General features: G+C 33.0%; 2 protein-coding genes across 6 annotated transcripts in view; one reads left to right on the top strand and one right to left on the bottom strand.

Moving 5' to 3' along the window:
• LOC133199048 (uncharacterized) overlaps positions 1–12591 on the top strand; it is a 37355-nt gene extending 24764 nt beyond the window's left edge. For 2 of the 3 annotated variants that reach the window (XM_061334938.1, XM_061334939.1), the window contains exons 5-7: positions 1407–1507; positions 5930–6071; positions 12201–12591. In XM_061334938.1, the coding sequence (XP_061190922.1) occupies positions 1407–1507; positions 5930–6071; positions 12201–12382 (425 nt within the window). In that variant the 3' untranslated portion in view covers positions 12383–12591. The remainder of the gene's footprint in view (positions 1–1406; positions 1508–5929; positions 6072–12200) is intronic. The other variant, XM_061334937.1, reaches the window with a different exon arrangement.
• LOC133199050 (uncharacterized) overlaps positions 1–18472 on the bottom strand; it is a 269846-nt gene that overhangs the window by 106157 nt on the left and 145217 nt on the right. The gene's annotated exons all lie outside the window — the stretch shown is intronic.

The raw sequence follows: 18472 nt of genomic DNA, 5'->3' as shown, positions 1-18472 counted from the left end.
AATTCATGCCAAAGCTTTTGTTGTTTCAGGGGAGGGGGGGGGCATATGTTTACAGTTAAAAACTGCGAAAATGGTCATTTTATAATCAATTTCAAATTTTAAATGGTCTTTTATCAATTTTTTCTGTTGAATTCTACACAAGTTAAACATACGGAAAGTTTTAGGGATCATTTTTCCATTTCCATACAATTTCCTTACAATTGTATTGAATTAAATATGTGTAAAATGTAGGCGGGAATCGAGAGTTAGTGTGCGTGGTTCTTTCCATCAAGAATTACGATAACGATTTGCACATTTTGCTTTTAAATCAATTATCATAACTTATTTCTTTTATATCACTTTAATCAAGTTTTGATCGAATAGTTCAGTAATATCGTTTTATGAAATAAATAAAGGATTGCTTGTTGTCAGTTTTATGAAAATTCGCCTATAACTTAGATCCGCCAACCGGAACCACCACCGTACTCTCTTTTTTGCTATTTCAGGGTTGTTTATCGAAAATGAAAGTAGACTTTAAATTAAATTTACAAAAATTACTATGCGAGTGAAATTTGAATATATAGTTTACGGACATCATCTCAGACATAGTGTATTCTTAGAGGAGGAAGTATGAACTCCTAGTGCAGGCATTTCGGAGTTTATTTGCAAACTTTATTAATTTATAAGTATAGATAATAATTATAGGCTAAAGTTGAATTCGATGATCATGACGACTATCTATGACATCAACCAGAACTTCTTGACAATGGTAATCATGAGACGTACTGGTTGCACATTGTATAAGGATAAACGCGCCTGCAAATGTCCATATATATATATATATATATATATATATATATATATATATATATATGTATTACATATCAGAAGTTATCACTCTCTATATTTAGTGCATAATATTCTGAAAAAGAGTGGGATGCTGATGATATTTTACAAAGCAAGTCCTTTGGAGCAGTGGACTGACAAAATACTACAAGTACATTTGAAGCACCCGACTCATTATTAAGGCACGGAAATTTAATTCTGAACTGGGTGGGGAGGGGGCAGATTTTGAAATAAATAATCTTCACTGGAGAACACTGGAGAATACTGAAAATAAATAATATGTCCTCAACGGAAAAGAAAACAGTTGTCCTTAGCTAGTGCCACTCCATCCCCTCTTTAGTGTTATTAATATGTCCCCAATCATCTTGGAAATAATCCTTCCGTCGCTGACTTGAGAATAATTAAACATTTGCTAACACTCCCCCCCTTCAGAATCAAATGGGCGTCGCCTTAATGAATGAAATTCTCCGACAGGAGAATATTCAGTTCTGAGTTATAAAAGCTAACTTTGACAGGAGTAACACATAATGAAATTTAATTTGTTTGACGGTTAACATATAATCAATCTTTAAACATTTCAGGTGCTGTGTTCCTTGTAGTTGTACTCTACTATTCTAGAGAATTACATGAAATTATGTGTGATGAATTCTATCAACTTTATGAAAGAAATATCATAACAAAGGTAACAATGCTTCTGTAATAATTAGTTGATGAGTACTCCAAAGTGTGCTTCGTCAATATCGGTGACAAAAACAATGGTTGAGTTGAATATCGTTCAGTTTCACCATTTCAGAAGAATTAATTCTGTGCTCTTAATTATACCCCACGCAACAAGTTGCGTGAGGTATAATGTTTTTGACCCGTCCGTCAGTCAGTCAGTCAGTGTGTCAGTCAGTCAGTCAGTCAGTCCGTCAGTCCTGTTTTTTTGTCAGCGCAACTCCTCATAAACCGCTGCACAGAATTTCGTCAAACTTTGCAGATATTTAGGACACAATGTGTAGATGTGCATATTACCAGGAAATTCCGATTCCTTTATTTTTTCTCGGAATTTCGGCACTTTTCAACTTAGATTTTTGGCCATATCTTGAATATGGAGATGAACAGTTTGTCAGCGCAACTCCTCATAAACCAATGCACAGAATTTGGTCAGACTTTGCAGATATTTAGCACACAATGTATAGATGTGCATATTACCAGGAAATTCCGATTCCTTTATATTTTCTTGGAATTTCGGCACTTTTCAACTTAGATTTTTGGCCATATCTTCAATATAAAGATGAACAGTTTGTCAGCACAACTCCTCTTAAACCGCTGCACAGAATTTGGTCAAACTTTGCAGATATTTAGGACACAATGTGTAGATGTGCATATTACCAGGAAATTCCGATTCCATTATTTTTCTGGGAATTTCAGCACTTTTCAACTTAGATTTTTGGCCATATCTTGAATATAGAGATGAACAGTTTGTCAGCGCAACTCCTCTTAAACCGCTGCACAGAATTTGGTCAAACTTTGCAGATATTTAGTACACAGTGTGTAGATGTGCATATTACCAGGAAATTCCGATTCCATTATTTTTGCCTCAAGAGTTTTGCCTTTTATTGAAGAAACTTTCCAGCTAGGTAATAAGAAACTCCACTGGAATCAGCTTTTTATAATGAAATTCTATGTGAAATATTTTATGACCTTAAAAGACCCCTATTGATTTTGAGATCAAAATATTAATGGTTTAACACAAACACACACTCACACACACACCATCTTCGATAGTTCTCCCCCCCCCCCCCCCTCAAATTGGTGTGCTTTGCCTTAAATAATTTCATAAGTACAGTATATAAACAGATTCATATGACTACATCATAATTTTGTTTCCATCAATTATTTAAATGTGTAAACTGTCATGTGTTGGACATGGACTTACACTCATTAACAAATCGAAATCACTGAGGAATTTAAATAACAGTTTGTCAGCATAATTCCGGCACTGAATTTCCTGAAACTTTGTAGGTATTTCAGAATAATGTATAGATTTGTATATTACCAAGAAATTTTGATTCCATTATTTATCTAGAAACTTCAGCCCAGTTAAATTTGTAACATACAAAGATTTGAATGGCCTTATATGCAAGAAGTTTTGATGTGATGATTTTTTGCAAGTAATGCCCCTTTTTTGAATTATACTGTGTATTTAAAATGCACTGTGCCATTCATTACGTGTTGCATTGTCGAGTTTTGGGGAAGCGTGGGGTATGTGAGCTTGCTCACTTTTTCTTTCATTTTTTTTCTCACATCTGCCGGTTTAATTAAATTAGGTCACCAAGTTTTTGCGACACCTTATTTTCGCGCGATGTGGTATTTATAAACGGGTAAATTTTTTCACGAATTCGGGTATTGTTGTATCGCCAACACCCCTTACTGCGTCACTACCCTAACTCCGTCACTTTCGGGAAACTCCGCGCTGTTTGTAAATGAATGCGATTATGACGTCATTCTTTTACGTGGTGAAAATCTACAATCAAATGCCGAGAAATTTTTAAAGTCAAGTTCAAGAATGCGTCAAAAATAAATAACAATTACACATGATCTATTGTATCTATCATATTTTATGTGAAATCAGTAAGTACTTTTTCCTTTATGCGTTATACCATCGGTACCTTGGACTTGTGCGTCAATATGCTCATTTTCACATGTCAGTCATATTTATGAAGGTCTTTGCCAAAAGATTAATATGACATACCGTAATATTTACATTTGCTTTGTTTTTCTACTAAGCACTCTGTGAAATTGATTTGAAAACCATTTTTGTGTATACTCACGCGTAGAAATATACACGGAGAAACTCGCGCTAAAGTGACGTCAAAATGAGGCTACAGAGACGTTAATAAAAATATGACGATATAGGGCAGCGAGAAATTCAAACATTAAGTATATTTTTGGATTTAAACATGTAAAATGTAAATATAAGGAATGTTTTTAAATTTAGTGTGAATTATTGGTGTGTAAATCACACAGACTTGCACGTAGGCATATTTTTCATGAAGCGCTAGCGCGCTTCATCAAATATTTAACTCACACAAAACTTGAAAACATTCCTTAATTGAATACGGCTAAAAATATTTTATTTTCCTAATATGCATTAAGTTTGAGATAACGTAGCGTGACGTTATTACATATAGAATACGTTGCATTAACGTTATTTTTTCTCTTGTTAATACTTTTCCTAAGTTACTTTTTAAAACTTTTTTAAATCTTAAAAACTAATTTTCTATGTTTACAAATTTAAAAAAAGGGAGAAAAAACTAAACTGGAAAAAAAAATTAATACGATGACGTATTGTAGAGGGCCCTGGTGACGGAGTTAGGGTTCATTGGACTTAATGTAGACGAATGTGATACGCGTTACATTTAAAGTAGTTTTTGTACTGAATTTTTTTTAAATATTTCTGAAAACAATGTTTTAGTTCCTTACTAATTGTAGCAAACATAAAACAAAACAAAAAATAATTCAGAGAGTAACCTGGCGTGTTTTCGCTTATGGTGAGGGAGTTTGGATAGTAGGGGATATATAATCTATACTACCAAAGATTTACGTGAGAATGAAAAATAAAATTTTCGCGAGCAGGCCGTCTTGCGTAATTACGCGAAAATAAATTTTTCTTGAATAAAAAGTGATTTTCAGTACTGAATCAGACATTTAATAACACACAGGGACAACTCCATTTCATGACTTAACACGTTTTTATGAATAACTTAAAATTTTATATCTAAGTTCGGTTCGACTAGGGTATACGGAAAAGAAGATCCGTAAACCGATTAACATCTTTCAAATTTAAAATAAGGAAAGAAATAGTTCCCTTTATAAAACAAAAAAATGAGTGTTTGCCTTATTACGTCAGATAAATGCGTTTTAAAAAAATAGTCTGCAAGAAGAGTTCTTCTATAAATGGTTGACAATTTGACAACCTGTATTGTTATCACAAAGGTCGACAGTTGACACCTAATTGGTAAACTCTTATCCCTCAAAATAAAGGTCGACAGGTCGACATAAAATTGCTAAATCTTATCCATCACAACAAAGGTCGACAGGTCAACAGTTGACACCTAATTAGGAAAGTATTTTCTCGAACCCTCCCGAGAGATTAGGGTTAGCTAGATCCCATCGGAAAGATTAGGGTTAGTCCTCGAACGGACCTGATGAGAGATTAGGGTTAGTCCTCAAACCCATCGGAGAGATTAGGGTTAGTCCTCAAACCCATCGGAGAGAATAGTGTTAGTTCAGGCACCCACTGAAGATAATCCGTCTATCTGTCGACCTGTCAACCTGTTGACTCGTTTACCTGTCGACCTGTCAATTTGTCGACCTGTCAACCCGTCGACTTGTCTACCTGAATACATGTAGACCTGTCAAGCAAACAATCTGTCAACCCGTCGAACTGTAAACCTGTCGACTCGTCGACCTGTCAACCAAACATTTTATCGACCTGGCATCCTGTCAACCTGTCTTCCCATCGACCTGTCAACCTATCCACCTGTTTACATGTCCACAATTTTACCAAAAAGTTCCTACGTTAGATAGAATTTTTCCAAATTTCCTCATATTCTTTAGCAATGCACATTAATTCTTCAGCACTTTGGCGTATGAAAATATTTACCGGTACTACTTATCCATATATCCTAGTTGAGCCTCTAGTTCTAGGTGCTTGTTAATATAGAAATAATTTAACCTAGCGAACTTGCCTCAAACAGCAATCTTTAAGCAGGACAGACAGGTGAGGCTGTCTTGTTGCATGCTTGAATTCTCGTAGTTAGCGCGTCATTTCATTTACCGGATTTGACGTCAGAACCAAAATATCAAAGCAAGAGAGGGTGGCAATTAGAAACCCAAATAATGTGACACATATGACCTCAACCTTGAACTTTTGACGTTTTCTGACAATCGAAAGACAATATAAAGTCTAAACTTTTGAGGTTTTCTGACAATTGAAAGACAATACAAAGTCTGAACTTTTGACATTTTCTGACAATTGAAAGAAAATACAAAGTCTGAACTTTTGACGTTTTCTGACAATTGAAAGACAATACAAAGTCTGAACTTGTTATTGCAGGAAGAATTCTCAAATACAACCGTACCAGTGTACCCCTGCAGAACAGAGACCGACCTCAGGGCACCGTTTGACGACATTGGACAGCAGATTGATATTAGACTTCTAGAACTGCGGAAAAGACCTATCAGGATTTACAAAGACGGTAGGTCGAGATTTGTGTGGGCGATTTTATACCCCCTGCTTCTATAAAACAAAATAATTCCAAGGGTTACATACAGCATGTTTGAAGTCAAACCATGACACGTTTACTTTCTGTTTAATACACTAAGTGTCGCTAAAAGGAAAATCATACAAGGTTGTGCATAATATTTAAACAATATGTGATGCTTCTAATGTAATTCTGAGTTGTGAACCTATCCTTATAATTCGTTGGAAAAAAAATTATATTTTCTAGAAGGATTTTCGAAGAAATACTTCAAGTTTATTGATCAATTTTTTTTTCCTTGAATAGTTTCTTTTTAACGTAGGTCGCGGGGTTGGTGACCTTTTAAAATTACTCGAAAACATACCGTGAAAATTACATATATGAATCTCCTACTTTCTCTGAAAATTTTATATAATTCGTCTGCATAGTTTTTGTGTTATTAAATACCAAATATGTCATCGTTGTCGTAACATTTTCGACGTTATTCTATTGAATTCTATAGGGAAAACGTCATTTTTGACTCATTTTCAGGAAAGATTTCTTTTCAAAAAATCTCGGTAACTTTTAAATGGTGCAGTCGAAATTGTTTCTTCTTTGGTCATTTCACTACGAGATGATATCAGATAAATCTACGCAAAAAATTAATCTGTCTTTGAGTTAGTTTTCTCATAATTTAAATGCGAAAGATTGCTTTTACATTGCAAAATGTAACATTTTTAAGAATGACGCTATAAACTATCGCGACGCCACGCTTGACGTCGTGAATACGGTCTGGTATAAAGTGCAGAAAAACAAAAAGAAGAAAGAAAGAACGAGGGCGCTTTTGATTGGCATTCGGCAGGAATCTGGGCGCACTTAAAAGGTGAAAATTTCATTGTTCTGTCTCATGAAGTTTTAGCATTCTTTTGATGTATTGGGTTCCTGTGAAATAGGAAAGGGAAATATTTTCCAGGTATTTGATTTGCCAAAAAATAACTTGAAAATAGGCTAGCTGATTCATTTGGTACAAAATGTCACATTTTAAACGCGTTTTTCTAAACATTGCTGTCTCGGGGTCATCTCTCCATGATTTTCAAACGTTATTTGTATGCATTGTAATTCAAAGAAACAAACAATCATTTGTTAAAAAAAATGGAGAGAAGACCGAGAGACCATAAAAAATGAACTTTTAAAAAAAAAAAAAAATCCAATGTATAAATGCCGTGCTTTATTATCGTTTTAAAATCCAAGTCGTATGTCTAGCGATTATAGCTCAGTAGTATGCGATACCCGTCCATTGTGCAATGAAAATAACATCTAATAGCAAAGATGTTTTTACACACTATTTCAGATCAATTTTGGTGCAATAAATTTCAAATGGTTTATCAAAATGCCTCGAAACAAAGATGGTTAGTTTTATGGGAACCATTTAAACCGCCAAACATTATTGAAATAGACATTAAAGTCTTTCATAATATAATATTTAGGAATGAAAAATTATTTAAAATTGGGAAGATTGATTCTAAAGTTTGCACTCTGTGTAAATCAGGGACTGAAGACATATTCCACTTATTTTTAGAATGTAAAGAACTCCAAGATTTCAAGAACAATTTTGTAATTTATCATCTCGAATCATTTTTGAAAGTCTGTGAAAAAAGTGTATATAATACCTTGACTTTTGAAAATATTTTTCTAAACGGTTTTACGAAGAAAATCAAGCATGTTAATTTTTTCTTGATGATTTTTTTCCTTTCAATGTGTAGAATTTCAATTTACAAATGAAGACAAATATATTTACAAAGTGTCAAACATATTGATGTTACAAGGTTGTGCAAATACATGTTGAGACATTATATTTCATATTATTTTTATCATTTGTGCATTAATGAAAACAGAAAACATATATTTTATGAAAAGAAAGTGAACAGAAATCATATTGTATTATTTTATTTATTTTTTAAACGAACTTATGTGATTACTCCTTTTTAACATTATTGTAACTTGTAAATTATAATTGTTATACGTGTATGTAAATGAAGAAGAATATCAATAAAAGAGAAAAAAAATGCGATACCCGTCCAGCGCAATGGAGTAGAAAGTTTTCTGGTTCGATCCCCGTATTGAGCGTTAATTTCTTTTTATGCAAACAATTAATTCTTTTGCCAGTTTAATATTTTTTTATACAGATTAAATTTATTTTAAAATAGATAATTCTGGTTCTGTTGCATCGAGAGGAAAAGCAATTCTTCCAACGTACTGATACTTTGATATGTACTTGTAATTGCATTTAATTATCTTTATTATCATGTAGGTGTTTATTCTTTATGTGATGCATTACATTATCAAGATAAGCGAACCTAAATATTGCAATTTAATATAGTATTTCAAACTACATGTACATGTTTATGTAACATTTTCCTATGTGCGTATCTTTGTAAAGCCTGTCCAGCTTTGGTCAGCCGACCAAATCGTGCACATTCAAACTATAAATGTTTCGTACACATGATTTCAGCAGGTCACACGCCAATTACGCCCATCTTCTTTATGTTTATATATATTTAATGTAAAATTTATATTTAAAATAAGCACAGATGTATGAGATACGTAACAATGTCTCTTGTCTGGAAACACCTTGTTTAAGCTGTAACTGAGAGAGGGAGCTCGAGAAGGCTGGGGGGGGGACTTACAGGTGCAGTACTCCTAGCGTGATTCAGAGACTTTTTCTTACAAGAATGGGGGAGCGAATATTAATTAGAGACTCAAATTAGAAAAAAAAGTTCAAAATAATTTTCTGACAAGTAAGAACATGGGTAATCGCCAAAACATTAAGGAAGAGAAATGGTGAGTGATTAGGTACAACTATTATTCAGGAGCAAATGTGGTAGGGGATAGGTATAGTAAATTTTTTTTTTTCAACAAATACATATCTTTTCTCTGTCAAGTTGAAATGTTACATATAATATGTCCAATTTTCTCCCAAATCAATGACTCATTTTCGTTTTATTTTGCTTGATATAAATCCTAAATAAGTAATCTTCACGAGCAACAGCTGAAGTGCTAACAAATAGATTTTTTTTTCTGAATTCAATACTGATCAACGAAGTTTGGACCCCCAACACACTTGTATTCTCGACGTAATTTGCTTCCGATGCCTGCGATACGTATATCAAGTGCTTTCAAATGACCCGCATACGGAATTTTCACATTGGTAATGCTTATACGAGTACACACGCCGAATACAACATTTATTGCTCTTTTAACAGGATGTCGCTGTATCACCACATGTTGTCATGCAGCGTTTTTTGCAAATAAATCTTATTCTGTTGGTAAATTAAAAATAAAGATACCAAGAACTACTCGTGTTTTGTATGAAAAAATCACAAATTTTCACAGAACTTTTTCATTTTTTTAGCGTCCGGTTTTTCATTCTCGATGCGATGTTGTCAAAGTATTTGCAATACATGGTGTTAAAATATCTTAAAGAATTAAATCTTTGGTGAGCGTTGTTTTTAAAGATACCAAGATGCACAGGAACATAGAATGCAATTTTTAGTTCGGGGAGGGGGGGGGGGCAACTAACAGATACAGACAAGATAAGGCCCGTTACAACGGGTTCAAAAAGGGGGGGGGGGCTAAAAAAAACCAATAAGCTGTCCAGATCGTTTACCAGGCTCGACCTAACAGCAACCAAAAAATGTGTGTGTGTGGGGGGGGGGGGGGGCAACCAGCTTGCACCTAAAGGAAAAATTACTGTTACAGTAGCAAAATACTATACTCAGAAAAAAGTGGGGGAATTTTCTCTTCCCCTCCCCCGCGTTCTACTGACCTGAAGCAGACATTCTTGAGCGGGCCCAACCGCAAATTAGCTCTGTTTTCTAATATGTATAATATTTTCATGTGCTAGCAATATTATAGAGGGAGACAACAACTGTAAATTAGCTCGACTTTCTAAAGTAATTTATATACATTCCAAAAATTATGGGGGCACGCCCCTCCTCAGATTCCTACCGAATTAATATCCCTTTTTTCTTTAGCACGAAATTCCTTATAAGTCTACCAGCGATCTTTTTTAATCTGGCGAAATAACACACAAGTACCGCTAGCTCCGAGACGTTGTAATTTTGAAGCTATAATTTCTTCCTCGCAGTACTCTTACTTTGTTCAAATTTTTCTATAATAGATGTATCTAAATCTATTTAAACATCACTGCCTTAATTCTCTATACATTACTGTATTTATACGGTGCATTTACACTGCATTTCTCGTCGTTTTTTTTTTTAATTCTCTACTTTGTTTTTCGCATACATACGGGGGATATACCTCCCAAACTTTTAGCTTGATTTTATAATTAAATACTTCTGAAAAGAATTTCATAAAGCCCTAAAAAGCCATCGGACGAAACACTTCAAGAGAGGTAAATGGAGATGAGAATCAAAAAATTAATTCTATCTTGCCTTATCAACAGGCTACAATTAACTACCCAGATTTTTTTTGTTTTAGTTTGTTTGTTTGTTTTTTGTTTAGCGACTTTTCAATTTATAGGGCAACTTGCTCGACCGGGAAAGTAAATTAGATAAAATCTGAAGCTAACAGCATTGTAAACTGTTACTTACATAGAAAGTCTGTGTCGTTTTTATGCTTAATGCTTCATACCTGAGCATTTTTTCAATTGTTATATATGTTATAGTTTGAATTGTTGTGTTTAATTTATATTGTCCTCGCTCAGCTAGTGAGGGTCCAAATATGAGCAACTTGTGTTCAGCCTCTGTATGCTGGCCTTAAAGGAAGACAAGTTGTATAAAAAGTTCAGATATTTTATTAACAAGAAACCGCAACTCAAATAAAAATCAAAGTAATAATTTAACAAAACATTCTGAAAATAAAAATATTAATAAGTAACAATTATGAACATTTAAACTTTTTCTCTTTTTTACAGAATTCTGTTTCATAATAATTTTACAAAGCAGTTTCAAGTAAACAATTTATTAGCATTACACCGATTCTAAAATGATGAATATACTTAGATATATATTTATACAATAAAACATACGTACCTTAAAGGAAGACAAGTTGTATAAAAAGTTCAGATATTTTATTAACAAGAAACCGCAACTGAGGTTGTCAGGGCGCGCACTGCCGTTTTATACCCCAGAACCGGTTTCCATGACATTTTCACAACTTGTCGACCTTTCCAGCACCCATGTGATAAGGATTCATTCGGACAACACGCGACCATTGTTTTATGAGTAAATTAATTAAAATCTCAACTGACATATCTAATTCTTTATGCCTCGGCCGGCTATATTCGTTTGATACGAAATATCTTATATGTCCGAATGATTGAATGTGTTTATGGTTACCGTGCCTGATCTATGTGTTATAGTTTATAAACAAAAGGAATACATGTCATGTTGACCTTCTTTACAATTGAACCAATTAATCTACTGCCTAACTCTGCACTTAAACCACAAACACATACGTGTAGTACAAAATAATGATAAAAATAGAAATAATCAGTGATATTAAATTATTAAGGTAAAAAATGAAAATAATACAAAAAATTCTATATTATATAGATATACATGTATTTTTAAAATTTCCTTTTTAAAAATAAAGTTTAAAATTTTGATATAACAGCTGTACTTGCGGTTGTTTATATAATGACGGTTTATCAGTGTAACAACTTTGATTAAAATACGTCAAAGGAAAAAAAATAATCATGCAGTTGACACTTGTTTAGTTGTTCCATATCTTTTCGTGATACTGTTCTGGTCTCAAAGTGATGATAAATAAACGCTTTCTAACGCTTTCGACTTTCGAACATTAAAAAAATCGTATAAAAGATTTCTATCTCTGATAACTTCAGTTTGTTGTTGTATTGAGGAGTTAAAAAAATTGTGACGTCATAATCAAATGTGCACAAGGAAGTCGCCCAAATCATATAAATCGCGTACTTAGTTTTAACGACGTCAGCAAACCCGCGCCCTACGTTAATGATGTTCACTTCTGAATGGCATAATCTGCATACATTTTCACAAAGTAATCATAACGTGCATTATTTAAATTTGTATCCAAACCTGTATTAATTAATTACTATAATATAATGACTAAAGAAATGTAAACTCCAATTAATTTTTTTTACTCCAGAGGACATTGCTAGTCTGAGATGTTGGATGAATAGCAGCATAATGGCCGGACTCTGTGGAATCAGAAATGATAAGGAGGCTAATGAAATCTGTAACATTTACTTTCAAAACTTAAAAGATCGGTTATCAGACTGGAAATGGATGGATCACTTCGTGTTTGACGTTATTTTCCAGAAAATCTAGTGAATTTTATCTAACGAAAATCACTCAGATCTCATACTTATTGTTTTCACTGTTGTAAACAGATGTAACCTATCATTTGGTGGTATTCTGGCCTCTAGACCATAAACTGAGAATAGACAAGTCAAAATTTTGATTTTTAATATCTTTACTTTTATTTAATGTACTTGCTTAAAAATTTGCAATTTTATATAACATTTAAATTCAAATATATGATATAAATTTTGCTTCATTATCAAAATTATTTCAAAAGTTATATTAGTTTGAAATTTTGACTTAAGTCTGTTCTCAGTTTATGGTCTTGGGGCCTGGCTGACTTGTTTCTTATCAATTGCTTGGCCTTTGTTTTAATACTGAATTTGACTACGGAATGTTCTACCTGATAAATTCATTGGGCTCAACAGGGAATGCTTACTTATCCTAGGCACCTAATCCCACCTCTTGAATTTCTGGGGGGTCCATGTTTAATGCCCTGTCCACAGATTTGTAAAGTTTGTAGATTTTTTTTAAGATCGAACACTGTTCGTTATTTTCACCTTTCTCATTTTCACATAAATATTGAGTACTTAAAAAATTTACATTATTAAATATTTTCCTAATCACGTGGATTGTAAAGTCTACATTTTTTAAAATGCTTATCATTGGATAAAGGAATACGTGTGATTATACCTGTGGATCAGCTGAGCTGACAGCAACAACGCATCTATAAAATGTATGACCATGGTGAGACATATTTATTTGTTTCGCAGTTATGTTAAAGCTGTCTGACGGCTTAATTTGCATTAGAATTATACTATTGTATTATGAGCTATTCTTTTTCATTTCAATCTATGTGTAATTCATTGTAATCTATGTGTAATTCATTGTAATCTATGTGTACATGTGCAGTCAAATTGTAAAAAGAGAGAGAGTTTAATCAGATATTATAATAAAGCATTTATGCTATGTCATATGACTTTGTTAATCAGGTGACGGACACATTAATTTACCTAATTATTGCACAAAACATTGTTGTCTTCAGACAGTTATGAAAAGTTTAAAACGTTCGTAACTGTCTGAAGAGCCAACATGGCTGAAAGCGCTAACAGTAAAGATTTTATTTAATTTGGACTGTAGCATTCTGTTTTTTATTTAAGTGTATATATATATATATATATGAAAATTAAAAATAACAAGGCAACAATGTTAGTAAAACGTAAGCGCTTTCATTATACTTCTTCAGACGTTTTACAATTCAAAACAATTCAAACATGTGACGTTATAACGCTACCTGATGAATTAATAATTAATAATTATTAGTATAATTTATTAATATTATAATTATTATAATTATTAATCAGGTAGCGTTATAACGTCACATGTTTGAATTGTTTTGAATTGTAAAACGTCTGAAGAAGTATAATGAAAGCGCTTACATTTTACTAACATTGTTGCCTTGTTATTTTTAATTTTCATATTAATTACCGGACACTGTGATATTTCTTTTCATTTTTTGTATATATATATATATATATATATATATATATATATATATATATATATATATATATATATATATATAAGCACTAAAAATGACCAACGACACGAACAATAATAATTGTCAAATTTTCGGGACAACCTGTCCCTTCCTCAGGACAAAGAAAAAAGTTAAAAAGTCATAAAAACAAAGGAAATAGAGAAGCAAAAACAACTAGCACTACTACTAAACTACCAAACACTAAATATTTAGGTGAAGTGTCACCGAGTACACCCGATAGACCGGACGCAATTCATAGCGCTCCGGATTTCTTTGTTCACAACTGTTTATAAACTCCAAATTAAACATGTAACCTTGTAAATATTTAGTGTTTGGTAGTTTAGTAGTAGTGCTAGTTGTTTTTGCTTCTCTATTTCCTTTGTTTTTATGACTTTTTAACTTTTTTCTTTGTCCTGAGGAAGGGACAGGTTGTCCCGAAAATTTGACAATTATTATTGTTCGTGTCGTTGGTCATTTTTAGTGCTTTATATAAATTTCCATCCGTGACCTTGTATCTACTTAGTAGATCCGACACTTAGGATATACAGTGTTGTTGGTTTTTAGTGCTTTATATATATATCTATATCTGTATCAGGACTCTAATTGGCGACTAATTTTGTCGCCATGGCGCCTAAAATTTTTGATTGGCGCCTAAAATTTTTCCATAAGTCCCCAAATTGGCGACCACTTTAAATTGACTTGGCAATCGTCGAATTCCGGAAATTTTCACTTTTTTAACATTTTTTCTGAAAAAAAAGAAAGCAAATTTTAAAAAAGAGGAAATTATTTACATGTCGTGGTTTCTTAGGCACGTCCTGGGTCCCTATATTCTATTAACTTTTAAAGTTGGCGCCTTAGAAAAATTGCCTGGCGACTAAAATTTTTTTGATAAGATTTTCCAGATGAGTGACCACGTTAAGGTTTTTGGAACAGGTCCATTTCCAAGTAACTATAAGCCCTAACTGAACCAAACTTGCATGATGATGCATCTAGGGATGAACACTACCACACTTGCTTCGGATGCTAGATCTGACCTAGATTTTCCAGATGAGTGACCAGGTTAAAGTTTTTGGAGCAGGTCCATTCCCAAGTCCTACTAAGTCCTACTTAAACCAAACTTGCATGGATATTGATCTTGGGATTTACTCTAACTATAGAAAAAAATATGATGTGCCTTACTTATTGATAACATTCGTCGAGGTGAGCTTCGTAATCTTTGATTACCTAAGTTCTTGGGCAACATTGCTTCGTCTATCAGTTGTTTTATACTTCCATGGATTCTTTGCAGTGTTGTATTAATTTATACTCAGTTGACCGTTAAGGCCTTTGGGCCTCCTGTTTCAAATTAAGAATTATATATCAAACCTTTAAGTTGGTCAAGGTGTCTTTTTTTTCACAGTGGCAATTTGTTTTTTTAAACTTCCATTATTATTAATGAAATGTGTATTTCTACATATATATATAAAATATTCTCTTTTTCTCAGGACCACAAATGATTTAAGGGGATGAAGGACACATGGTCACATAACTCTGTTTAACTACGTCATAGTCTCCGTTTATATCAGTGCAAAACATGTAAAGTATCAGTTCTTGTATAAATTTTTGACAATTTTTTAACTTTGATTACCATCTTATATAAAAAAAAATTAAAAAAATTTTAACATTCTTGTAAGCATTAACAAATTATGAAAAAGACTGATCCACTCCTCTGTTTCCCTAACTGCGTCCAACAAGTCGGTGACGTCATACACGATCTGTTAGTACAGCAAGATCATACTCGGTGAACACATGGGTGGTATTATTATGTAAAAACAGGTCATAATCAGTCTATGATGAAATTTTTTGAGAAACGGGGAACACAAAAATTATTTTTGCATGGCTGATGACGGAAATCTTATGTAGGTATATCTTATTTTGCTTATTTAGCTTACGTGTGACGTCGTAATTGGTTTTTCCCGTACTCGAGAAATGTAACATGACACGTTTCTGTCATGCTTATGTCCTCTTTAACGATGTCCTGTGAAATATTGAGGTCAGCTTCATCATTTGAAATTTTTACAGTTAATCAATAACATGAAGGATTTGCATTTCAGCATAAATTAAAAAATATTGAATGATAGAATTTTTTGTAAATTACGTTTTTTGTTGTTTAAGTTGTCTTAAAAAGTGCGTAATTTTCCCTATCCAGATCCAGTGTGATTGACGAAAATTGCTTTTTCGAATTTTAAACCCTATTCATACTCTAAAATATTTTAAAAGATACATGTCAAATTTAATATTTTTTATATATGTTTAATAAATCTCACTATGGACAGAGTAATGAGCCCGGAAACATGGAGAATTAAAACTCCACTTAGATACTATAGGGCATAGTATATGTCAATCAATATCTCCAAAATAAGGTAAGAAACCTAATGACGTAACTGCTTTAGGATATGTGGGACATATTTAATTAAAAATATACAAAATATGAAAAAAAATGAATGACAAGTATTTTTTCAGCTCCAGGTCCTTCTCCTCCTTAAACGATGGAGAAGAGATTAGGGTGGCATTAATCATCAGGTATATAAAAAACGGAAAGATATTTACACGATGGCTTGATTTTTTTTATTCTTGTAAGTGTTACAAATTATCATCTTCATCGAGTCATTTGTGAAAAGGTACTCAAACATTCATGTTGTAGACTGTTTTTTAAGTCGTAATAGTTCAATTCGTTTACAAAATCTTATCACCGGTAATCATTTTTTTTTATTTTAGTAAACATAAAAGAACTCGGGAAGCCACAGGACAAGAAAACGAAAAACAGCAAGAACAAGAACAACAAAAAAAAAAGAGATGAAGATAATGAAGAAAAAGAAGAGGCAAAGGTAGAACCTATGAATATTGATGAGGACGAACAGATAATTGAAAAACTTGTGTCTCGAAAACGTGTTTTAGAACAGCGAGAGAGAGAAATACAAGAATAACTTCGGTTAGAGAACGAATTTTGTAAAGTTCAAGAGGGATTGGAAGAGTTATCCTACCTTATATAATTATTTATACTGTTGGAAATTTTATATGTACATGTATGTAAGTACTTTTTTTAATCGGAGATTTCGTTATTATCGGATGCTGTGACTAATTGCTAGTTTTATAGCATAATGTACATAAATTTCATTACTTAAAAATACTTGTAAATTTATTTTCATTATATTTAACAAAATGTACTTACCTTAATCTCGTCAACTTGTAAGTGAAAGTGACAGTTTCTTTTCTTTTTAGCCGACAAATTATATTGTTCATGATATTTATATTGTACACGTAATATCTATAAATTTTAATTTTTTTTTCAATAATTACACAACCTTGTGTCATAAATTTATTTTCGTATTCAGATAAAACCAGAAATTACTACCATTTTTATAATTTTCATTATTTATGAATTTAAAATAATTGACCGTTTCTTTTTCTGTATCAGAAGGCATCTTTTCGTAAAACTTGGGTGGCCATGAAAACGACCGTTGGGTTTTAATAATGCTAAAAATACTTTATTTCCACTTTACAGTGATTAATGAACATTATACAAAAATATGCAAAAAGAATAACATACAAGTTCAAAATACATATCATATTCGTACTCCAGAGAAAGTGAAATGCTTGTGTACATTTATAGAAAAATGAAATATTTACAAAAGTTGTGACCACAACCTAGTGGCCATTATTTATATATACACATCATATCCAAATGTCTGTAAGGATAACAGATATAAAAGGGGGCTGAAAAAAGGAGGTTTTGGGAGGCATCCCTCACTGGCAGATCTCCAGTACTGAAAGACTACGCTTGTAGTATGCACAGGCATCGTAAACAAGACGAAAGTTTCGCAACTGGAAGTTCCGGAGGTGGGAGGCGGAAAGAATGGTGCTCGGCTTGCGGCCTAGTAGAATCAGGTAGAGTTCGTCATCTGTAAGGGCACATAATTCAGCATACAAGCGAATATCAAAGAAGTTGGTTATATCCTCCCACCATTGATTACGGATATCATATGTGAAGCGGCATGACACGTGGTTAAACAGATCAACATATGTAGCACCACAAAGGGAGCAAATTTCGCTGGTTACTCTAGGAGATTCTGACACCATCTTGCAGAGATCAACATATGTAGCACCACAATGGGAGCAAATTTCGCTAGTTACTCTAGGAGATTCTGACACCAACTTGCAGATGAACTTGCATAGAGAAATTTCGTAACAGTTGGAAGGTAGTCGCCAAAACAACGCAGGGTTACTATTCTGAAATATATTACGGAAACGGTCGAATCCTGAATAACCTGACATGCGATTATCCCTCTGGAGTTTATTGTATTGAAAGGTTGCAGATCTCACAATCCGTTTCCCAGATGATTTTGACGGAAATACTCCAACCGAAAACCACTCCTTAATATATTCACAGAGGTTATAAATACATAACAAATTCAAAATGTCAGGAATAAAGTCTAGCTGTTTTTGAGCGATTCCCTCAAAGTATGAAAAAAGCCTTGTTAAGAATATTTTCTTTGACAAAGTTTTGAATTCCAGGCGACACAGACGGCCAAGAAATA

The sequence above is a fragment of the Saccostrea echinata genome, unplaced genomic scaffold, assembly GCF_033153115.1.
Source record: "Saccostrea echinata isolate AGI-Se365-2 ecotype Australia unplaced genomic scaffold, CSIRO_AGI_Sech_v1 ptg000033l, whole genome shotgun sequence".
NCBI classification, from domain to species: Eukaryota; Metazoa; Mollusca; class Bivalvia; order Ostreida; family Ostreidae; genus Saccostrea; species Saccostrea echinata.
This window is presented reverse-complemented; position numbering and strand designations above follow the sequence as displayed.